The sequence below is a fragment of the Aspergillus pseudodeflectus genome (assembly GCF_044049435.1).
Source record: "Aspergillus pseudodeflectus strain CBS 756.74 chromosome Unknown BJX68scaffold_14, whole genome shotgun sequence".
NCBI lineage: Eukaryota > Fungi > Ascomycota > Eurotiomycetes > Eurotiales > Aspergillaceae > Aspergillus > Aspergillus pseudodeflectus.
The window spans coordinates 70,209-87,112 of record NW_027263790.1 but is presented as its reverse complement, the minus strand read 5'-3'; the positions used below and the strand labels follow the sequence as shown (position 1 = coordinate 87,112).

The window sequence follows — 16,904 nt, the reverse complement described above, 5'->3', positions numbered from 1 at the left end:
CTGGGGTGGTTCTGGAGTCTATTGGCTGGAGGATTGGGGTGTGGTGGGTTGGGATGGTGGTGTTTATATCATCTTCTGTATACTAGTTGATTATGGGAATGTATTGTAAGATTCAAGAAGGGAGGTATATCCGAGTTGCGCAGTATTTGCCGGCTCGTTATTGTCTGTCATCACTCATGCTACCAACATCACGCATATAGAATTCCCACACCGGGGAAAAATGCAATACAGATATCTATTCACTTTTGAACAGTCCCAGACAACCTTCTCCAAACTGGAACCACGCCAACCAAATTGCACGAAGGGACATGCAGGGAGAAGGCGCAGGAAGGGATATCGACAGGATGACACGGAGGAAAATGAAGTTAAAATAGAATTAAATACGGAAAGAAGAGGAATGGATAAATCAACCAATGATCTCTTCGGTTTCCTCCACAATCTCCTCCACGATCTCCTCGACCACCGTCTCGCCCTGGTCTTGTGTGACAGCAGGGGCATCTCTGGCGTTCTTGGGCTCGTCGGCGTCCTCGGGCAAGCCATATGCGTCCTTCTCCTCGGAGAGGAGCTCCTTTTCCCGGCGGAGCCAAGCCACCCACTCGTTGAGAACGCGCTTGCGCTTCTCGACCACGGCAGTGTTGGCAATGTCGACGGCGTACTTGTCCTCTTCTTCGAACTCCTTTGAGTATTCACGCAGGTTCTTTCGTACTTGCTTCTGCTCCTCCTTGCTGAGCAGAGTGGCAGGGCGAGGTCGCCAGATAAACTGCTTGAACTTGTCTGTGGGGTTCTCGGATAGCGTCTCTCCGGCGAAGGTGTGAAGGTTCCATCCGTTTTCCATCTGAGGTCAAGTTAGCAAGATACGACATAGAGTAGAGAGATGACATACGGAGTGCGTCCATGCGCTAGCACTGCTGACGACGTAGCGACCAGTAGGGTCCCAGTCGATGTCCGTGACACCGTAATGCTCGGCCGTCTTCATTAATTGCAGGTTGGCTGCAAGATCCTTCTCGCTTTCATTCTTCTCACCCTCAAAGTCCATGTCCCAAAAGTCCATCTCGTAGCTCGACTGAGAGTGCACTGTGGCAACAACCACAAAGCGGCCCTTGGGAGACCAGTAGATAGCGTTGCTGTTCTTCTTCTCCACTGTGCGAACAAGCTTGAAGTTGCCGGCCTGCACACCCTTCTTCTCGGGGGCGAAGAATGAGACGGCGGTCTTCGGGGGAGCACCGGCTCCAGATGGCGCATCGCCGGTTGTGATAAGAACGAAGCGTCCACCGTTGGGCTCCCAGGCGAAGTTGATCACTGTATCCTTGAGACTGTCAACAACTTCGACAGGAACACCCTTTTCACGCACTCGGAAAATTTCGAGGTTGGTGGCCATGGACTTCTTGGACTTGGAGTGGCGATCGACCTTGACGCAGACGTAGGTACCCTGGGACTGCCAGTGCAGCTTAACGTCGGAGACGTTGAAGAGATTACGGGTTCGGACAATTTCCTTGGAGGGAACGCTCATTAGACCGACTCGGGCGGGGTTGCTGCCGATTTCGGGGGTCCAGAAGCAAAGTAGTTGTTCGTATTGCTTGACGCCGTCACGGCTCACAGTTGCTGGCGACCACTCGAAATCCATGATTCCTTCAACCTTGACGGACGTCTTTCCAAGCAAGTTCATCCGCGGCGCCTCGTAAATGGAGAGCGACTGGCCCTGGAGCATTCTCGCGACGTATTTCTCATCGGCAGACCATTTGAAAGCGGGCCACTGAACCTTCTTTTTAGGCTGTGCATCGCTCTCGGGACCTGCAAGATCATGAGAAACGAAAGACCGCAGGGGCTTTCCAGTGACAATATCCCAAATGATGATGTTCTTTCCGTCCTCTTCGTAGGTCAACACGGGCTGGCCTTCTTCTACCTGGATCGGCCGGGAGGACCAGGTGGTAAGGTAACCTTCGGCAGGTGAGAATTCGATGAGTTGCACGAACGGATGGGGGAATTGTTTTTGCTTGGAGAAAGCTGGGCCACCCCACAGTTGCACACCCTGGGGGTGAACTGATGCGAGGTAGGTGCCCTTGGGAGACCACTGGACGAAAAGCTGTGTCCAGTGGGCGCGATCCACGACATTCTCCGGTGGGTTGTTCTTGTTGTTCCAGAAAACTCCGACCTTGTCATTGCGGTAAAGGGCGAACTGGTCACGAGCGTTGGGGTCTCCAATCCACGATCGCAGGTGCTCCTTCTCTGTGAATGGTTCGATGGCTGGGGGCTTGTATTCTTCGTCGATGCGTCCTTCCCGGCCATATCGTTCAATATCCATCAGCTTGTTGACGAGGAGAGTGTGTTTTTTATCGAGGGGGGTTCCATGGAGCTGCTTAACGGCGGCGACGGCTTGTTCGGGCGTTTCGTATTCAACAAAGGCAAATCTAATATCGCCTGTTAACCCTCCTCCGCTGACCTCGACGGCTTTATCGGCCAGATTTTCTCGGTACGTACCCTTCAGACATGTTCTCCGCGTTGATGGGCATAAAGACGGCATCTTCGGAGGTGTGGCCGACCGTGTTGAGTTTCCTCAACAAAAATTTAATGAGCTTCTGTCTGTTTGCTTCCGGCACAACGGGGAGTCCATCGATAACGATAAATGTGTCTAATCCTTCCTCGAGTTTCACTTCGTACTGGGCCTTGAGATCTAGACAACAAAATCGCGATGGTTAGCGAGGAGGGTCCCGCAAACTCGAAGGGTCGGAGTCTCAACTCACCGGAGAAGTCAATCTCCTCCTCCTCCTCTTCATGGAGGTCCTGCTCGGACAGAGTATCAAAACTGGGAGCCATGATTGCGGGACGCAGATGGCGCTGTGAAGGCGAGGGTGGCCGCGGTGTATCTCGAGATGGAAGACGCTGCGATCTCTGGAGGGGATGGAAATCTGCTGGCGGACCCCGTTTTGGCTGATTTTAGGGCAAAAAGCACAAATCACAACCCACTCTCACTTGTGTGCGAGTACCTGACTCAGAGCTGAGTCAGTTATTGCCTTAGGCATAAGTATTACACGTGACTATCTGTTAAAGTGGTTCTGACAAGGAAAGTTCCCGCAGCCGCTGCCGGTCATACTGTGGTGCTGCTTGCTGCGCTGCGGAGTTCACAACAAGCGCAACCATCACGCATCTTTTGGGTTTCACTTCATACTTCTGGTGAAGCTGCTGGCTGTTGTGGGCCGGCTGTTGTGCTCTTCTCTTTGTTCCTCTTCCTTTATATTTTGTACATCAGCTTCCGCCCTTCTTTAGAGCTTCTCCATCCATGCCCCGCCGGTCCTAAGCGCCAGCGCTACACCCATATTCGGACGATCCTCCCCAGTTGCACCCTTGTCACCTCTTCCTCCAACTGACCGCCGCGTGTCTACGACATAGCAATAGGCCGTTGCACTCGTCAATTGGCACAATCGCATTCGTCTGCTCGTCTTCTTCTGCAAGAGGGAAAGCCATATCTGAAGCTTTAGACAGGATGTCGCGTAAGTCCGCCTCTATATGGTCCCCGTTTAGCCGCGGCCCAGTTAGCTGTCAACTGACATCATATCTCTTTTTTCCCCGTGCAGTCTCCCCGGATGCTCGCGACGAATACATTCCAATCATTGATTCGATCTTGTCCAAGAGCGATTTGAACACAATTTCAGAGAAGCGCATTCGCAAGGGACTCCAGGAAGCAGTCGGCTATGACCTTACCCCGCAGAAGGTCTGTTGCGCTCTTGTTGCACACTGTTCCTCACTATCTCCTTCTTTTGTCAACGATCATGCTGACGCCTTTCGCTCGGTTAGGCTGCTGTCAAGCAGCTTATCATGGCTAGGTTCGACCTCTTCGCTGAGAGGAAGGGGATAGGTGCTTCTTCCCCGACAAATGGCGATGAGCAGCGCCCTGACTCTGCAACACCTGTGGAACCATCTTCTCCCTCTCAATCCTCGACGGCACACAAGCGACAGGCGGACAGCGTTGAACAGTCTGACGGCCGCTCGAGCAAGACCCCGCCGCCTTCGAAGAAACAGAAGTCAAACCCCGATATCGACGCTGATGCGCTCTTCGCTGCAAAGTTGCAGGCCGAGGAAAACATGCGTGCCCGTACCACGCGTGGTGCCGGCTCGCGCAAAGCGGCCCCAGCTAAGAAGAAGAAGACCACTACTGCGAAGACGGCGAAACGCGTGAAGGCAGAGGACGACTCAGACATTGGATCCGGTTCCGATTCAGGAAAGAAGGTCAACCGTTCTGGCGGGTTTCACGTATGTGGACATTGATGTAGCTTCTGGCCAACAGCATTATACTAATATCCTTATAGAAGCCGTTAAACCTCTCACCGGCGCTTTCGGCGCTGCTGGATGGCGCTGTAACGGTTCGTGCTGTCCCAATTTCTGTCGATAATGGATCAAATCTGACACACTCACTAGCTTTCACGACCACAGACAGTCAAGAAGCTGTGGCAGTACATTCATGAGCACGATCTTCAGGACCCCAGTGATAGACGACAAATTCGATGCGACGAACCGATGCGCGCGGTGTTTAAGCAAGATCGCATACATATGTTCACGATGACCAAAATTCTCAGCCAAAATCTATATAGTCCGGACGAATAGCCCGCCGAAGGCTTTCACGGCTAAGCTACTTGTTACGACTTTTTGCTCGTTCTAGCGAGGCAACTTGAAGTGATCGCGTCACTTTCGTGATCCTTCTTTTTTGTTACGAATCTCTGGCTTTACTACACGCACCGCATTTGGCAACCAGGCGCTGATCATCTCGGTCTATCCTTTTTATCAACCTGTCGAGAATCCAGGTTATGTACTTTTTGCATTCCATATTATCTCATCGTTGGGCGAACTGGTTTCTTTTGTTTCATTTCTGTTTCCCTACTATCCCCTACAGCGGGAGTTGGTGTTGGCTTGCAGACAGGCGCGATTGAAATACCACCTAGACCCTATTTATCTTGGAAGATCACATACTTTTGCTTATGACTGAACAGTTGAGGACCCAGGAGTAGTCACAGCCTCAGCCTCAATCATGACTCTACGCCAAGCGTTCCAGGAATGAGTCGAACTGAGTAATTATGAGCCATGAATCAGCAAGAATTCAATAATCTGTAAAACTAGAATATAGTAATTCTTCAGGCCTTTTTTGATAGCCAAGGCCGGCTAGTAGGCACTAGAAGCTACAAGTTCATAATTTCATATGTATGCTCACTGGGCACCGTTCTCGATGCGGTCTTCCTGACACCACCCAAGTTTTTTTTGCCGCCCTCATTTCATTTCCCCACTGCTCCAGACGTTCTCCTCATTCAACCCCCTGGCCACAAGACCTTTGAAGGGAGCCTATAGCTCTCTGTTTTCCTTAGCCTGTTATCTGGGACTTCTCCCTTCTCCAGCCCTCTATTCGCAGCTCCTCTCCTAACCCCACCTATTCAATGTCGGAATTGCAACCCTCCCAAACCCCCGCTCCACAAAACCGTGGCGGCGGTCGTCGGCGCGGCCGCGGCGGAGCCCGCCAATTCGATCAGTCCGATATCCCAGATGGCCCCGGACGGGGATCGAGAGCAAGAGGTGGTGGTCCGCGTCGCGGAGGTGGAGGCCGAGGAGGTCGTGGCGGGCAAAATCGCGTCGTTGGTAAGCTAGACGGTGCTGCAGAGGATCCTGGAGCTGCCACGGGCCAGACCCTATCAGACTCTACTACGCAAGAATTGAAGGCAAAGGCAGCAGAGGAGGCCGAGGATGATGGCGACGATGCCGAGATCTGCTTTATCTGCGCTTCGAAGGTTGAACACAACTCGGTATCACCATGCAACCACCGCACATGTCACATCTGTGCGCTGAGACTGCGCGCGCTGTACAAAAACAAGGCCTGCGCACACTGTCGGGTATGTCTCCGCACTTCTTACGGTTGAGATCTGTGTCTAACTCGCTCTGCCCTGAAATAGACTGAGGCCAGCTATGTCATTTTCACAGACGACCCCGCAAAGCGATACGAGGATTTTACGGACGGCGATTTTTCTCAGAAAGATGAGAATCTGGGTATCAAGTACGAGCAGGATGAGATCTTCGAGGACACAGTCTTGTTATTACGGTACAACTGCCCGGAACGAACCTGCGATGTGGCTTGCTTGGGATGGCCGGATTTACATCGGCATGTCAAGAGTAAGCATGGCAAAGTAATGTGGTATGTATTATGCCCACTGTCTGTCTGGTTGGTCAGAAGCTTACCACTTGCCGCGGCATCTCAGCGATCTGTGTACTCGAAACAAGAAAGTCTTCACCCATGAGCACGAGCTCTTTACTGTTTCTGAACTACGCAAGCACGAAAGATACGGCGATGATGTTCCTGGAGCTCTTGATCAGAGTGGTTTCAAGGGTCACCCCGAGTGTGGTTTCTGTCGTCAAAGATTCTATGGAGACGATGAGCTATACGCTCACTGCCGTGACCGCCACGAAAGGTGTCACATTTGCGATCGTCGATCCATAAACCGACAACAGCAATACTATATTGACTACAATGCACTAGAACATCATTTCGGAAAGGACCACTTTCTTTGTCTGGACAAGGAGTGCTTGGAGAAGAAGTTTGTAGTCTTCGAGTCGCAGATGGATTTGAAGGCTCATCAGCTTGAGTCTCATCCCAATGGACTTTCGGGACGTGATGCGCGCGTGGATATGACCGCTTTTGACTACAGAACACCATATCAACCTCCGCGACAGCGCCGTGGTGCTGGCCGTGGACGTGACCCGAACGCAGACACGGCTCCGTTATCAACTGTGCAACCGCTGACGCGAGCCGAGGTTGCATATCAGCGACAGATGGCTATTCAAAGTGCCCAGTCAGTCTCGACGCGAAGTTTCGGTGGCCAGCTCTCTCGCGACGAAACACAGGCTGTGCGTGCTCCTCCACGGTCTGCCGGGCCTACTCCTACTCGAACACCACCTGCCCCCGCTACACCGGTGAACGAGATGGAAGATCTGAACATCACCTCTGCTACTCCTGAAGACCGAGCCCGCCGCCTTCGACACACTGCCGTTATTGAGCGAGCATCAAACCTCCTCGGAAACGATCAAACAAAGCTTAGCGAATTTCGCTCACGAGTGTCAAGTTACCGCACCTCTCAAATATCCGCCACCGAACTCATTGATGCTTTCTTCTCTCTCTTCGACACATCCAGTTCCGAACTTGGCAAGCTCATCAAGGAGCTCGCAGAGATCTACGAGGAAGACGCGAAGAAAAGCTCGTTGCTGAAAGCCTGGAATGATTGGCGCGCAATCAACGAGGATTACCCAGCTCTTCCAGGTCCTGGCGGTGTAATTCCAGGCATGGCTCCTGGCACAGTCAACACCAGTGGCACCGGTGCTCGGCGCGTTCTTCGATTGAAATCCTCAACAGCTCAGTCCTCTCGTGCCGCTGCTGGCCGAAGTGGCTCAGCGTCCTCTGCAAGCAACCCTTTCCCTCCCCTCTCGTCCTCATCACGTCCTACACCTCGAGCTACCGCTACCGCCGCTGCTTGGGGCGGCACTACAATTGCAGCACCTCCTCCCACATCGCGATCCTACGCCAATCCATCATCTCGTTCGAATGCTTCATCTAGGCCTTCAGGTTCGGTCAACACCCGAGACTCCGAAGCGTTCCCGTCCTTACCGGCCGCACCTAAACCAAATGTCCTCATGGCGGGACTTACACGCGGTACCGTCCGCTGGGACGACCGTCGGCCACAACCAGCTAATGCCTGGGCTTCGTCGGCAGACCCAGGTCCTGGATCTTCTGCGGAAGATTTTCCGGATCTCTCTGCTGGCACGGGGAAGAAAGGAAAAGGAAAGAAGGGCAAACAAACACTCTTCCATTTCGGCTGATTGTCTGTCAAATCTTTATTTTCCATATTATAGCTGAATGTTGTTAAGCGAGGTGTTACTAGTAGAAGTGGTGTGTTGACAGTAAAGAAATAGACAGAAGAAAAGCATCCGAGTTAAGTCAAACATACCATATATACGCCGTAATGTCCTTGCGAAGCCAGCTATTCCGTCTCTAAGTCGTCGTCGACACCACCGGCATTCGAATGGCTACGAATGACCAAATTTGGGCCCGCGAGACTCCCTCTGAAAGAAAACTCAGTCGTGGGCCACTCTGTAGTTGATAAGAAGGCTGTAGGCGGCTCTATGATTTCTGAGTCCGACTCCGTCTCATGGAGGAGGTGCGTTTTGGAGTTGTGCTCGTTCACCTCTTCACTATCCATAGGCTCGTCCTCATCGATATACTCCTGAGTATCACTCCCATCCGCCTCGGTAGCCCGATCACCATCGATAGGCTCAACATCATTGGCAGCCTCCCCAGTTTCCTCTTCACTTGCAGTACCCGAACCCTCATCCATCCCAGCAATATCCTCATTCGCAGCTGCCATCTGCAGCGCAAACTCATCCTGCAACCGCTCCAACCACCCTCTCAGAGCTTCTCCCTGCATATTCCCGTCGCTCGCCTGGATAAGCTGTTCTCTCAGCGACAAGAGCAGTTTCCGCTTGCGAGCAATCGCCCTTGCTTTCGTTTGATCACCATGCCGACGAAGCGAGATGCGGCCTAGATCCTCGGAAACGGTCTGCGCCTTGTCAAGAACGCTCGGCGGGAACTCGACTAGACTCGCCAGCGCGAGACCGTAGAACGGTGTCTGGTTGGGTCCCTCGGTAATCTTGTAGTGCATTGTCATTTTCGAAGCATCGGGTGCGATATCTGCTGCGAGGTGTAGCGATGCAACGCCCGGCCGCTCGGCCATAATCACGGCTAGATCTTGAAAGTGGGTGACGAACCATACGAGAGCGTTGCTTTGGACTAGGGCTTCGGCGATGGCGAGAGCTATGGCAAGGCCGTCTATTGTGCTTGTGCCGCGGCCGAGTTCGTCGATGATAACTAAACTCCGAGGTTCGAGGTTATGAAGGATGAAAGCCATTTCGCGCATCTCGGCGGCGAAGGTTGAGACGTTTGCTTCCATGTCGTCGGCTGTAGAGACGCGGGCGAACAGTTGGTGGAATATGGGGAAGGAGGCGTACTCTGCAGGAACAAAGGAGCCAATTTGGGCCATGATGGACACGAGGGCGAGGGAGCGGATGTATGTTGATTTCCCGCTCATATTGCAGCCGGTTATTATTTGAAAGCGGGTCTGGTGTGTTGCGTAGGCGTCGTTGGGAACGAATTTCTTGGTGTGGATTTTCTCGCGGATGGGGTGTCGTCCGGATTTGATGGCCAGGACATCGATCTTGAGCTCTGGGCGAATGTATTCGTTCATTGTGGCAAGTTGGGCAAAGGCAGTGAGCATGTCGAGCATAGCGATGGCCTCACTGATTTTGAACAACACGGATACTTGGGGGAGTACACTTTCGATGAGGTCTAGAGTTGCTTTGTCGCTTAGGTTGATGACTTCGGCATGAGCGTCGGCGATCTTCTGGTTGAGTTTGACGAGATCAAGGGTCTGACACTCTATACGGTTCTTTTTGCGATAAACGTTTATAAATATGTCGGGGGCTGCTCGCATCTCTGTAGCTGGGAGGCTGATATAGTATTGGCGTGCAGAGTCATACTTTAGGTCTAGTCCTAGGTCATGAGTCTCTGCGAGACATGTCAGATGCCAGAAGTATTCAAAGCGAACCAGGTGGTACCTGATAGCTGTGCAACAAGCTCGGCAGCATCTGAGTTGGCCTCCTTGTAAGTCTGTCTAGCGACGTCGAGCAGGCTATTGACACCGGCCTGCCAATGGGACAAAATGTGGTTAGCGGAATCATGAAGATAGCGGGAAGAGTGTCACCTTGATACAATATATCCTTTGATTGCGAAGGTCAAGAGGCTTGGTTTGGTATGTTATATCGTCGTTCAAGCTTGCTTCTATCAACTGCGCAACTGTACTGTGACCAGCCGGAGCACAGATCTATCAAGAGTAAGAGGCCTCATAGCTGTATAGGCGGACAAGGCATACCTCTCTGATTGCTAACAGAAGGCTACTTTGAGCCGTTGCAAGTGCTCTATATACCCAGTCAACGGCAGATACATACGTCTTGAGCATTATAACGTGGTTGACGGACTGCTCTACATATTGGAAGGTTCGTTTTGTAGGGACAAGGACGAGCTTGATCGTTAGCTGCGAGCACTAGGGCGCGATGTGGTCTTACTGCTGATAAGACCTTGTCTGCATCGACGAACCCCTTCAGAGCTGTGCATCAACTGCTTTAATAGGTTTCCTCCACAAGTAAGATTGCATAGACTCACCTTGCCGGACAGAGACAAACATCTCTTCCTTTGTCGACAAGTCCTCCACCGCTTCATATCGTCCAACAAGAATCGATTCCTCCGTTGACGGCTGAAGTATATTTGCCCTAAGAAGCCTCGGCCCCATTGGTGTTAGGGTTTCATTCAAAAGCCCAAAAAGACTATCCTTTGACTTGGTGTCGTTAAGGTTCTGAATCAGCTCCAACGAGACTATTGTCGACAGGTCAATTGACATTGACCCCTGTGAGGGCTCGAACCGGATCCGAAGAGAATGCGATGTGAATATCCGACTAAGCTCAAGCTCTACATACTTGAGCACCTAAGCCATGTCAGCGCGTGTCTTTGTTTCCAGCATTACCCCTACTTACCGCAGCAAAACAGCAAGCGGCATAGTAGTTTCCTCCTAGCGTAATCTTGATCGAATCGGCGTCTTCAACAAACGCTAACCGCTCCACATAATCGTGTCCAGTTTTCTCAGCCCAGTATCTGCGGTCGAGAAAGGTAAGCAAAGTACCCGTAAAATTTGCCAGAATAATCTGGTGAAGTTTTGAGTCTTTGGCTGTACTCATGAACAGGATTTCCGTGGGCTCGAAGACGCTGATCTTGGTAAGCGTTTTGGCGTAGGATTGGCTATCGCATATTTGGCATAAGACAACTTCTGCGGTTGATAGATTCACAAAGGCAAGCCCGACAGTCGATGAGACTCCCCGTGACTCACTGATGGCGCAGACAATGTCCTGAGACGCTACGCTCGTAGCGGTTGTAGTCGGCATACCAGTCCTGTTCAGGGTACTGCTTTGCCTTGACAAAGGGGCGAAAGAGCGGGAGGGTGCGATGGAAGACGCTCTAGAAGATAGACGAGACATCTCAAAGCAGAGAGAATAGTTAGTCGGATGCTAATGATGCGCGGACCATATCCATTGAGAATACTTAAAGAGGACGAAAGACGAGGTGATGAGGGAGCTTCTTCTATACATGCTTCCGGAACGGGCTTAGCGCCCTCCGCGATAAGGCATCGGCGGGTCAAACTTTTTTTATGGCGGAGATTTCACATTTTCTTCAACGAGCGCAAAATGGCTACCCTCCTTCCTCCCCCGAGTAAACGTCAAAAGACGGAGATCGCTGAGAAGGCGCGTCTCCAGCAGGAAATTGAGAGCATTCCGAGCGACCTAGGGAGCATTCGAGTGCAGTTCTTCGACCAAGCGACCGGCTCAGCAACAGGTCCCGCTGTGTCCGTCCCAGTGGGCGATGCTACCGTGAAAAACCTCGAGACACTTCTCAACACATTACAAGGCAATGTAGGTATGCGCGCTGGTTGCTCGAATCTGTTAGCCAATGCTCATTTTATGTGTGAATTAGGACGATGATGAGCGGGTACCATACCGGTTTACCTACCAGTCCGACAACAAGGACAAGGACAGCCAGGCGATCGATATTTTAGCGGACCTTTACCACTCTCTCTTGAAGCCGGGATTGAAGACCACCGAAGATACGGTTCACCTCTACTTCACACCGCAAGCTGTCTTCCGCGTCAAGGCCGTTTCACGATGCTCTGCCTCGATCGCCGGACACGGAGAGGCCATCCTCGCAACTTCGTTCTCACCTATCAATTCCTCCACAATGGTCACCGGCAGCGGTGACTCAACAGCTCGGATATGGGACTGTGACACGGGGACACCGCTGCACACTCTGAAGGGACACACGAGCTGGGTATTGGCCGTCAGCTACTCCCCAAACGGATTGATGATCGCGACAGGAAGCATGGACAACACTGTACGGATATGGGACGCAAAGAAGGGGCAAGCGCTAGGCGCTCCATTGAAGGGACACTCCAAATGGATCACCAGTCTGGCTTGGGAACCGTACCATCTACAGCAGTCGGGGCACCCTCGTTTGGCCTCCGCGTCAAAAGATTCGACAGTGCGCATATGGGACGTCATTTCAAAACGAGCCGATATCGTCCTATCCGGTCATAAGGGGTCAGTGAACTGTGTGCGATGGGGCGGGACAGGAAAGATCTACACATCCTCTCACGACCGGTCGATCAAAGTATGGAACTCGCAAACCGGCACTCTCATCCAGACATTGTCCGCTCATGCGCACCGCGTCAACCACCTTGCACTCTCCACCGATTTCGTCCTCAGAACAGCCTACCACGACCATACAGGGAAGATCCCGGAGTCCGATTCTGAGAAAGTTGCCGCGGCCAAGAAACGCTTCGAGCAAGCGGCCACGATAAACAACAAAATTGTCGAGAAACTCGTCTCCGCCAGTGACGATTTCACAATGTACCTTTGGGACCCAGAGAGTTCCAACAAACCCGTCGCACGGCTCCTAGGCCATCAAAAGGAGGTCAACCATGTGACATTCTCGCCAGACATGGCGTACATCGCCTCGGCTGGTTTCGACAACCACGTCAAGCTGTGGAACGGCCGTGATGGGAAGTAAGTCACATCTCTTATAATTCCTTAACCCGCTTTGTATGAAGTTGCTAATCACAAGTCTGTATAGATTCATTACAACTCTGCGGGGACACGTCGGCGCAGTCTACCAATGCTGTTTCTCGGCTGATTCACGTCTGCTGGTTTCCTCCTCAAAGGACACAACACTGAAGGTGTGGAATGTCCGGACAGGGAAGCTTTCTATGGATCTTCCCGGACACAAGGATGAGGTATTTGCTGTGGACTGGAGTCCCGATGGACAGAAGGTCGGCAGTGGTGGAAAGGATAAGGCTGTCCGTATATGGAGAAATTAGGTACGAAATATATATATAATGTCTGCATTACGACTTCTTGAATCAGGTCTCTTTCGAATACAATGCGCGGTAGACGTCTTTCTTTGGTCTTCTCTACATCGAACAAGAGCTAGACCTTACTCCATGAAGAAAACTTTGTGAAAATGCCGTATGTATTCGCTTGGACAAACAGTTATATACATGCAACAATATCCCCTGAACCAACCAGCTGCTTTTCAAAAGCAACCGTGTACCCATTTCATCTAACTCATCGCACAAACCTTAGGTGTACTGCCACGCGTTGCCGGTCTCGTTGGTCGGCGTCGCAATAGCCGAGAAGCCCAAGCAATCCTTGACATTCCCACTGGGCACAGTGGCGTTCTGCAGCGCGGCAAAGACCTGCCACTTGCTATCCTCGGTAGGGCAAGCCATGAAGCCCGACGCGCCCCAGCCAGAGTACACGTAGTGGCCGAAGGGCTGGTTGGCCGCACCAGGGACGTACTCGAATGGGCCGCGGGAAGAGCCGGCGGGGATGCTCGCGGAGTGGGCTTGGGTGAACTTGAGGGCGCCCTCGGGGGAGACATAGATCTGTTGGCCGCCAGGGACGGTGACGCTCTGCGGATGTTTGTTAGTGGGTGGTTGTGGTGGTTGAGGAGGAGAGACATGGATATGCAGGGACATACAAGGGACCCGCCGTTGCCGGCGAGGACGGTCAGGTCGCCTGGAGGGCATCCGGAGGGGAGCGGGCAGTATGTTGCTGGAGACCCACCGAGCCAGAATGACTGGCCTGCGGCGTTCATAGGGAGGAAGTGGATGGGGGAAGCGGAGCGAGAGGCCATCACGGTGAAGGCCGCTGGCTGTTCAGCAGCGGGCGCTGTTGCTGGAGCGGCGGCCACCATGAGAGGGAGGAGAGAAGAGATGAGTTCGAGCTTCATAGTTGGTGTGTTGATTGATCAATTGAGGATTGAGGATTGAGAAATAGAGAAGGTTGATCTGATGAGGATAACCATGTTTACATGGGGAGTATGGAGGATTTTTATACTTGATCATGCAAACGTCAAACAAACGATCGGCATGTTGCCTCCGCTGATAGGCATGGCTCAGGAATCGCTGTCTGAGACTCTTGAGTACCGCATGAGAGCTATCCTGGACTAAATGCGACGCTGCTAATCCACCATGATGTATGGTTAACGCAGTAAAAAGGAGTGCGATGCGGCCGCGGTAACGATGAGAGGTTGACGAAGCGAGACATGACGTCGATCTCGGACAGGAGAAGGCAAATGTCTCAGAGTTAGTGAGACATTGTTGACTCCCCCAGGTAATTCCGGTGGGCTCCCCGTGGATTCCTCCAAGAATTAGTGCACTGTGAGCCGTGGGAAAGCAGGAAATAAGCCGGGTAAGAATAGTAGCAGCGCGAACGATCCTAATCTAAGCCGCCAGGTGCCCTTCTCGTTGGTCAACCAAAGTTGAAGCAGTGTCTGCAGAACCGAGGTTTCCCTCCCCCATATCACCGCCATCACCGCCACATTTTAGGACCAAGTACGCCAAGCATAATAAGCAAAGCACCTGAGGAACCTAAATTGTAGCCCAAAGAACACGCTTACTCTACAACCGATCTCCTCTGGCCGACACAGAAGCTGTGGCAAACTGTGTCTCTGTCTACTCTAGAGTACGCATGCAGTTGACAGCTGCAACGGGGTGTTATTTCTTCACCTATTTGGGAGTACCCGCTTGGTCAATTCTTTCGATTGATCTTCTGGCCAACTTTTTTGCTCCGTAACTTCAACAAGCCCTGAACAAACCAATCCGAACTCGAGTAATGAGACAGCCTACCGATAATGACCAAGAACACCTGAAACGAAAGCAGCCTAACGCACCTGCGTCATGAGAGAACCTGATAACACCAGAACCGAACGCCGTGCCCTCGCATAGATAACCGTAACAGAATCAATGGAAAGGTTCCGTCTTTTGAAAAATAACCAACCCAGGGGATTCATCCTTTAGAATTCTCCGCCTCCCTCTTCGTCGTCCTCGCTGTGGCGCCCGCGGGACCCTTGACCTCGGACACCGTCCTTCCGGATCGGAATCTTGATTCCTTGCAGTGCAAAGCATTTGCTCAGTGCTGTGCTTTCGATGACGCCTGGGAATTTCTTTGCAGAGAACACCTGGAATGGCTCTGAAAAGACGGTGGCAAGGATTGGTGCTGCACCCTTGTTGATCACCTCCATGACCTTGTGGGGATCATTCATGTCGTTAATAGCCCTGCCCACGTTGGCAAAGCTGAATTTCAGGCTAATCTAGGTTAGTGACATATTACTCAAATGGTGGCAGTCAAATCTCACCGGAAGATGCCTTCTGTGCGCACACTGAGGTCCTGCAGAATGAACCACACGCCAATCTTGTTATCCGGATCACATAGGCGGAAAGCACTGGCGCTCAGACAACCAATGAGGTTACGTGTGAACATGCCGCCAGGGCCTGAGGCGACAGGTTGAGCGCCGGCCACATTTACTGGTTGAGCCATGCCACCGCTTGCATAGTACTGCGGTTGGTAGTATTGTGCTTGCGGATTGGGGTAAGAGTATGGCATTTGAGGGTTGCCGCCGTAGTAGCTGCTGTTCACCGGGTAGCCAGTGGCTTGGTTATACGCATTCTGTGGATATGATGATGGATACTCGGGAGAAGTAGGATGCGGAGGCGGCGGGTATGAAGAAGACATTGCCGTGGAGATGGAAGGGGATGTGGCAGAGTGCTTCACTAGATTTACTTCGTGTGAACCGTCTTGACTCCACAGGTCCGCCATGATAACGTAGTAGGTGATGTCCATTTCGCTAACATGCGATTAGCAACCTGATACTTGCCCAGTGGAGGAAGAGGAGAAAATACTTGATGTCAATCTCTTTTTCGGTTTGTGCATCTCGGACAATCAAGCGGATGCACGGGGGAGGTGTGATCGGCCGTCGATCCTGAAGAATATCAGCTTTGAACATCGACGACTATTTGGAGAGCATGCCACTAACCTTGTCGCCGAATCCACACATCCGGGCACGAATAGGCTGCTGCACAACTTGCAACGACCAGATGCGGCTGTCATGAATGGTCGAGACGGGTTCCGCATGGTTAGTCGGGGAAACCATACTGCCAGGTACTGGTCCTGCGGAACCAGGATACACGTTAGGCGAGGGGTGAATTCGGTCCATGGAAAGCGGTGGTGGTTGGGGAGGATGAGCTGCGTGCGATCGATCATCGACGGCGTACATAGCTATACGCGGTTGAGATGAGCTTGATTTGACGATACTGCTGTTTAACCGTGGAATATGTTTGCTGGTACGTAGTGAGGCGCCAAGAGTTTAACCTCCAAAGTTCGACCGTTGTTCGAGTATAGGTACGTGCCGTTTCTCAATTTTTTCGCAAGAGGTCGAGTTGAATGCTCGCGGACCGCTCGAAAATAAGGAATAGCGCGGGCTCACTTGACGAGTTGTTCGGTCGTTGACAGCTTGTCTGGATTTGCAGATTCCTGCGATTCGGGAGCGAAAAAATTTTGAGGTGATAAAGGTGGCGAGTGAGGGGGGTGACGTGCCGCAGCGAGGTACTTATCGCGACGAAGATCTAATGAATTGAAGATTAGACACCGCGACAACTACAATCTTCCGCGGGTTGAGCATTCTTACATCGCAAATTGCCGATATCAAGTGCAATTCTAGCTCTAAAGAGCTACCGGGGATCGTCCTCCAAAGTGAGCCGCGGGAGCTGTCAAGTGCGGGAGATTCCCTCAATCCACGGGTCCAGGACCAAAGGTTCACAACGTCCAGACCAGGTGAAATTCGGGGTGACACGAGGAGGCCACATGCAGATTCAGGCGGGAACTGCGCGTTGACGAACAGTTTCGCGACTTGCACGGCGGTAAAGTTGATGGAGAGAGCTGGTGAG

General features: G+C 52.1%; 7 protein-coding genes across 7 annotated transcripts; 3 read left to right on the top strand and 4 right to left on the bottom strand.

Moving 5' to 3' along the window:
- Positions 1-105: 105 nt before the first annotated feature.
- EifCb (translation initiation factor eIF3 core subunit b) lies at positions 106-2,950 on the bottom strand. The gene is made up of 4 exons (XM_071039655.1): positions 2,742-2,950; positions 2,479-2,671; positions 884-2,408; positions 106-835 (listed from the first exon to the last, which is right to left on the bottom strand). Exons 1-4 carry the CDS (start codon positions 2,812-2,814, stop codon positions 407-409), a joined length of 2,220 nt encoding a protein of 739 aa, XP_070900637.1. The 5' UTR covers positions 2,815-2,950; the 3' UTR covers positions 106-406.
- A 1-nt stretch (position 2,951) lies between these two features.
- On the top strand, positions 2,952-5,083 carry BJX68DRAFT_233717 (SWIB/MDM2 domain protein). The gene is made up of 5 exons (XM_071039654.1): positions 2,952-3,488; positions 3,573-3,709; positions 3,793-4,248; positions 4,305-4,358; positions 4,414-5,083. Exons 1-5 carry the CDS (start codon positions 3,482-3,484, stop codon positions 4,597-4,599), a joined length of 840 nt encoding a protein of 279 aa, XP_070900636.1. The 5' UTR covers positions 2,952-3,481; the 3' UTR covers positions 4,600-5,083.
- Positions 5,084-5,154: 71 nt separating this feature from the next.
- BJX68DRAFT_233714 (E3 ubiquitin-protein ligase HEL2) lies at positions 5,155-8,514 on the top strand. The gene is made up of 3 exons (XM_071039653.1): positions 5,155-5,870; positions 5,931-6,169; positions 6,234-8,514. Exons 1-3 carry the CDS (start codon positions 5,421-5,423, stop codon positions 7,843-7,845), a joined length of 2,301 nt encoding a protein of 766 aa, XP_070900635.1. The 5' UTR covers positions 5,155-5,420; the 3' UTR covers positions 7,846-8,514.
- BJX68DRAFT_265237 (MutS family protein MSH4) lies at positions 8,007-11,013 on the bottom strand (the record flags this gene model as incomplete). The annotated part of the gene is made up of 7 exons (XM_071045197.1): positions 8,007-9,586; positions 9,637-9,724; positions 9,783-9,902; positions 9,951-10,100; positions 10,144-10,184; positions 10,241-10,559; positions 10,609-11,013. The coding sequence occupies 7 exons, from the start codon at positions 11,011-11,013 to the stop codon at positions 8,007-8,009; spliced, it is 2,703 nt and encodes a 900-aa protein (XP_070900634.1).
- A 300-nt stretch (positions 11,014-11,313) lies between these two features.
- Positions 11,314-12,995, top strand: BJX68DRAFT_265236 (WD40 repeat domain-containing protein; the record flags this gene model as incomplete). Its single annotated transcript, XM_071045196.1, has 3 exons — positions 11,314-11,538; positions 11,600-12,684; positions 12,752-12,995. The coding sequence occupies 3 exons, from the start codon at positions 11,314-11,316 to the stop codon at positions 12,993-12,995; spliced, it is 1,554 nt and encodes a 517-aa protein (XP_070900633.1).
- A 59-nt stretch (positions 12,996-13,054) lies between these two features.
- BJX68DRAFT_48648 (putative IgE binding protein) lies at positions 13,055-14,119 on the bottom strand. The gene is made up of 2 exons (XM_071049254.1): positions 13,658-14,119; positions 13,055-13,589 (listed from the first exon to the last, which is right to left on the bottom strand). Exons 1-2 carry the CDS (start codon positions 13,907-13,909, stop codon positions 13,257-13,259), a joined length of 585 nt encoding a protein of 194 aa, XP_070900632.1. The 5' UTR covers positions 13,910-14,119; the 3' UTR covers positions 13,055-13,256.
- A 462-nt stretch (positions 14,120-14,581) lies between these two features.
- Positions 14,582-16,594, bottom strand: BJX68DRAFT_48034 (velvet factor family protein). The gene is made up of 4 exons (XM_071049252.1): positions 15,995-16,594; positions 15,861-15,940; positions 15,317-15,805; positions 14,582-15,266 (listed from the first exon to the last, which is right to left on the bottom strand). Exons 1-4 carry the CDS (start codon positions 16,232-16,234, stop codon positions 14,975-14,977), a joined length of 1,101 nt encoding a protein of 366 aa, XP_070900631.1. The 5' UTR covers positions 16,235-16,594; the 3' UTR covers positions 14,582-14,974.
- Positions 16,595-16,904: the final 310 nt, after the last annotated feature.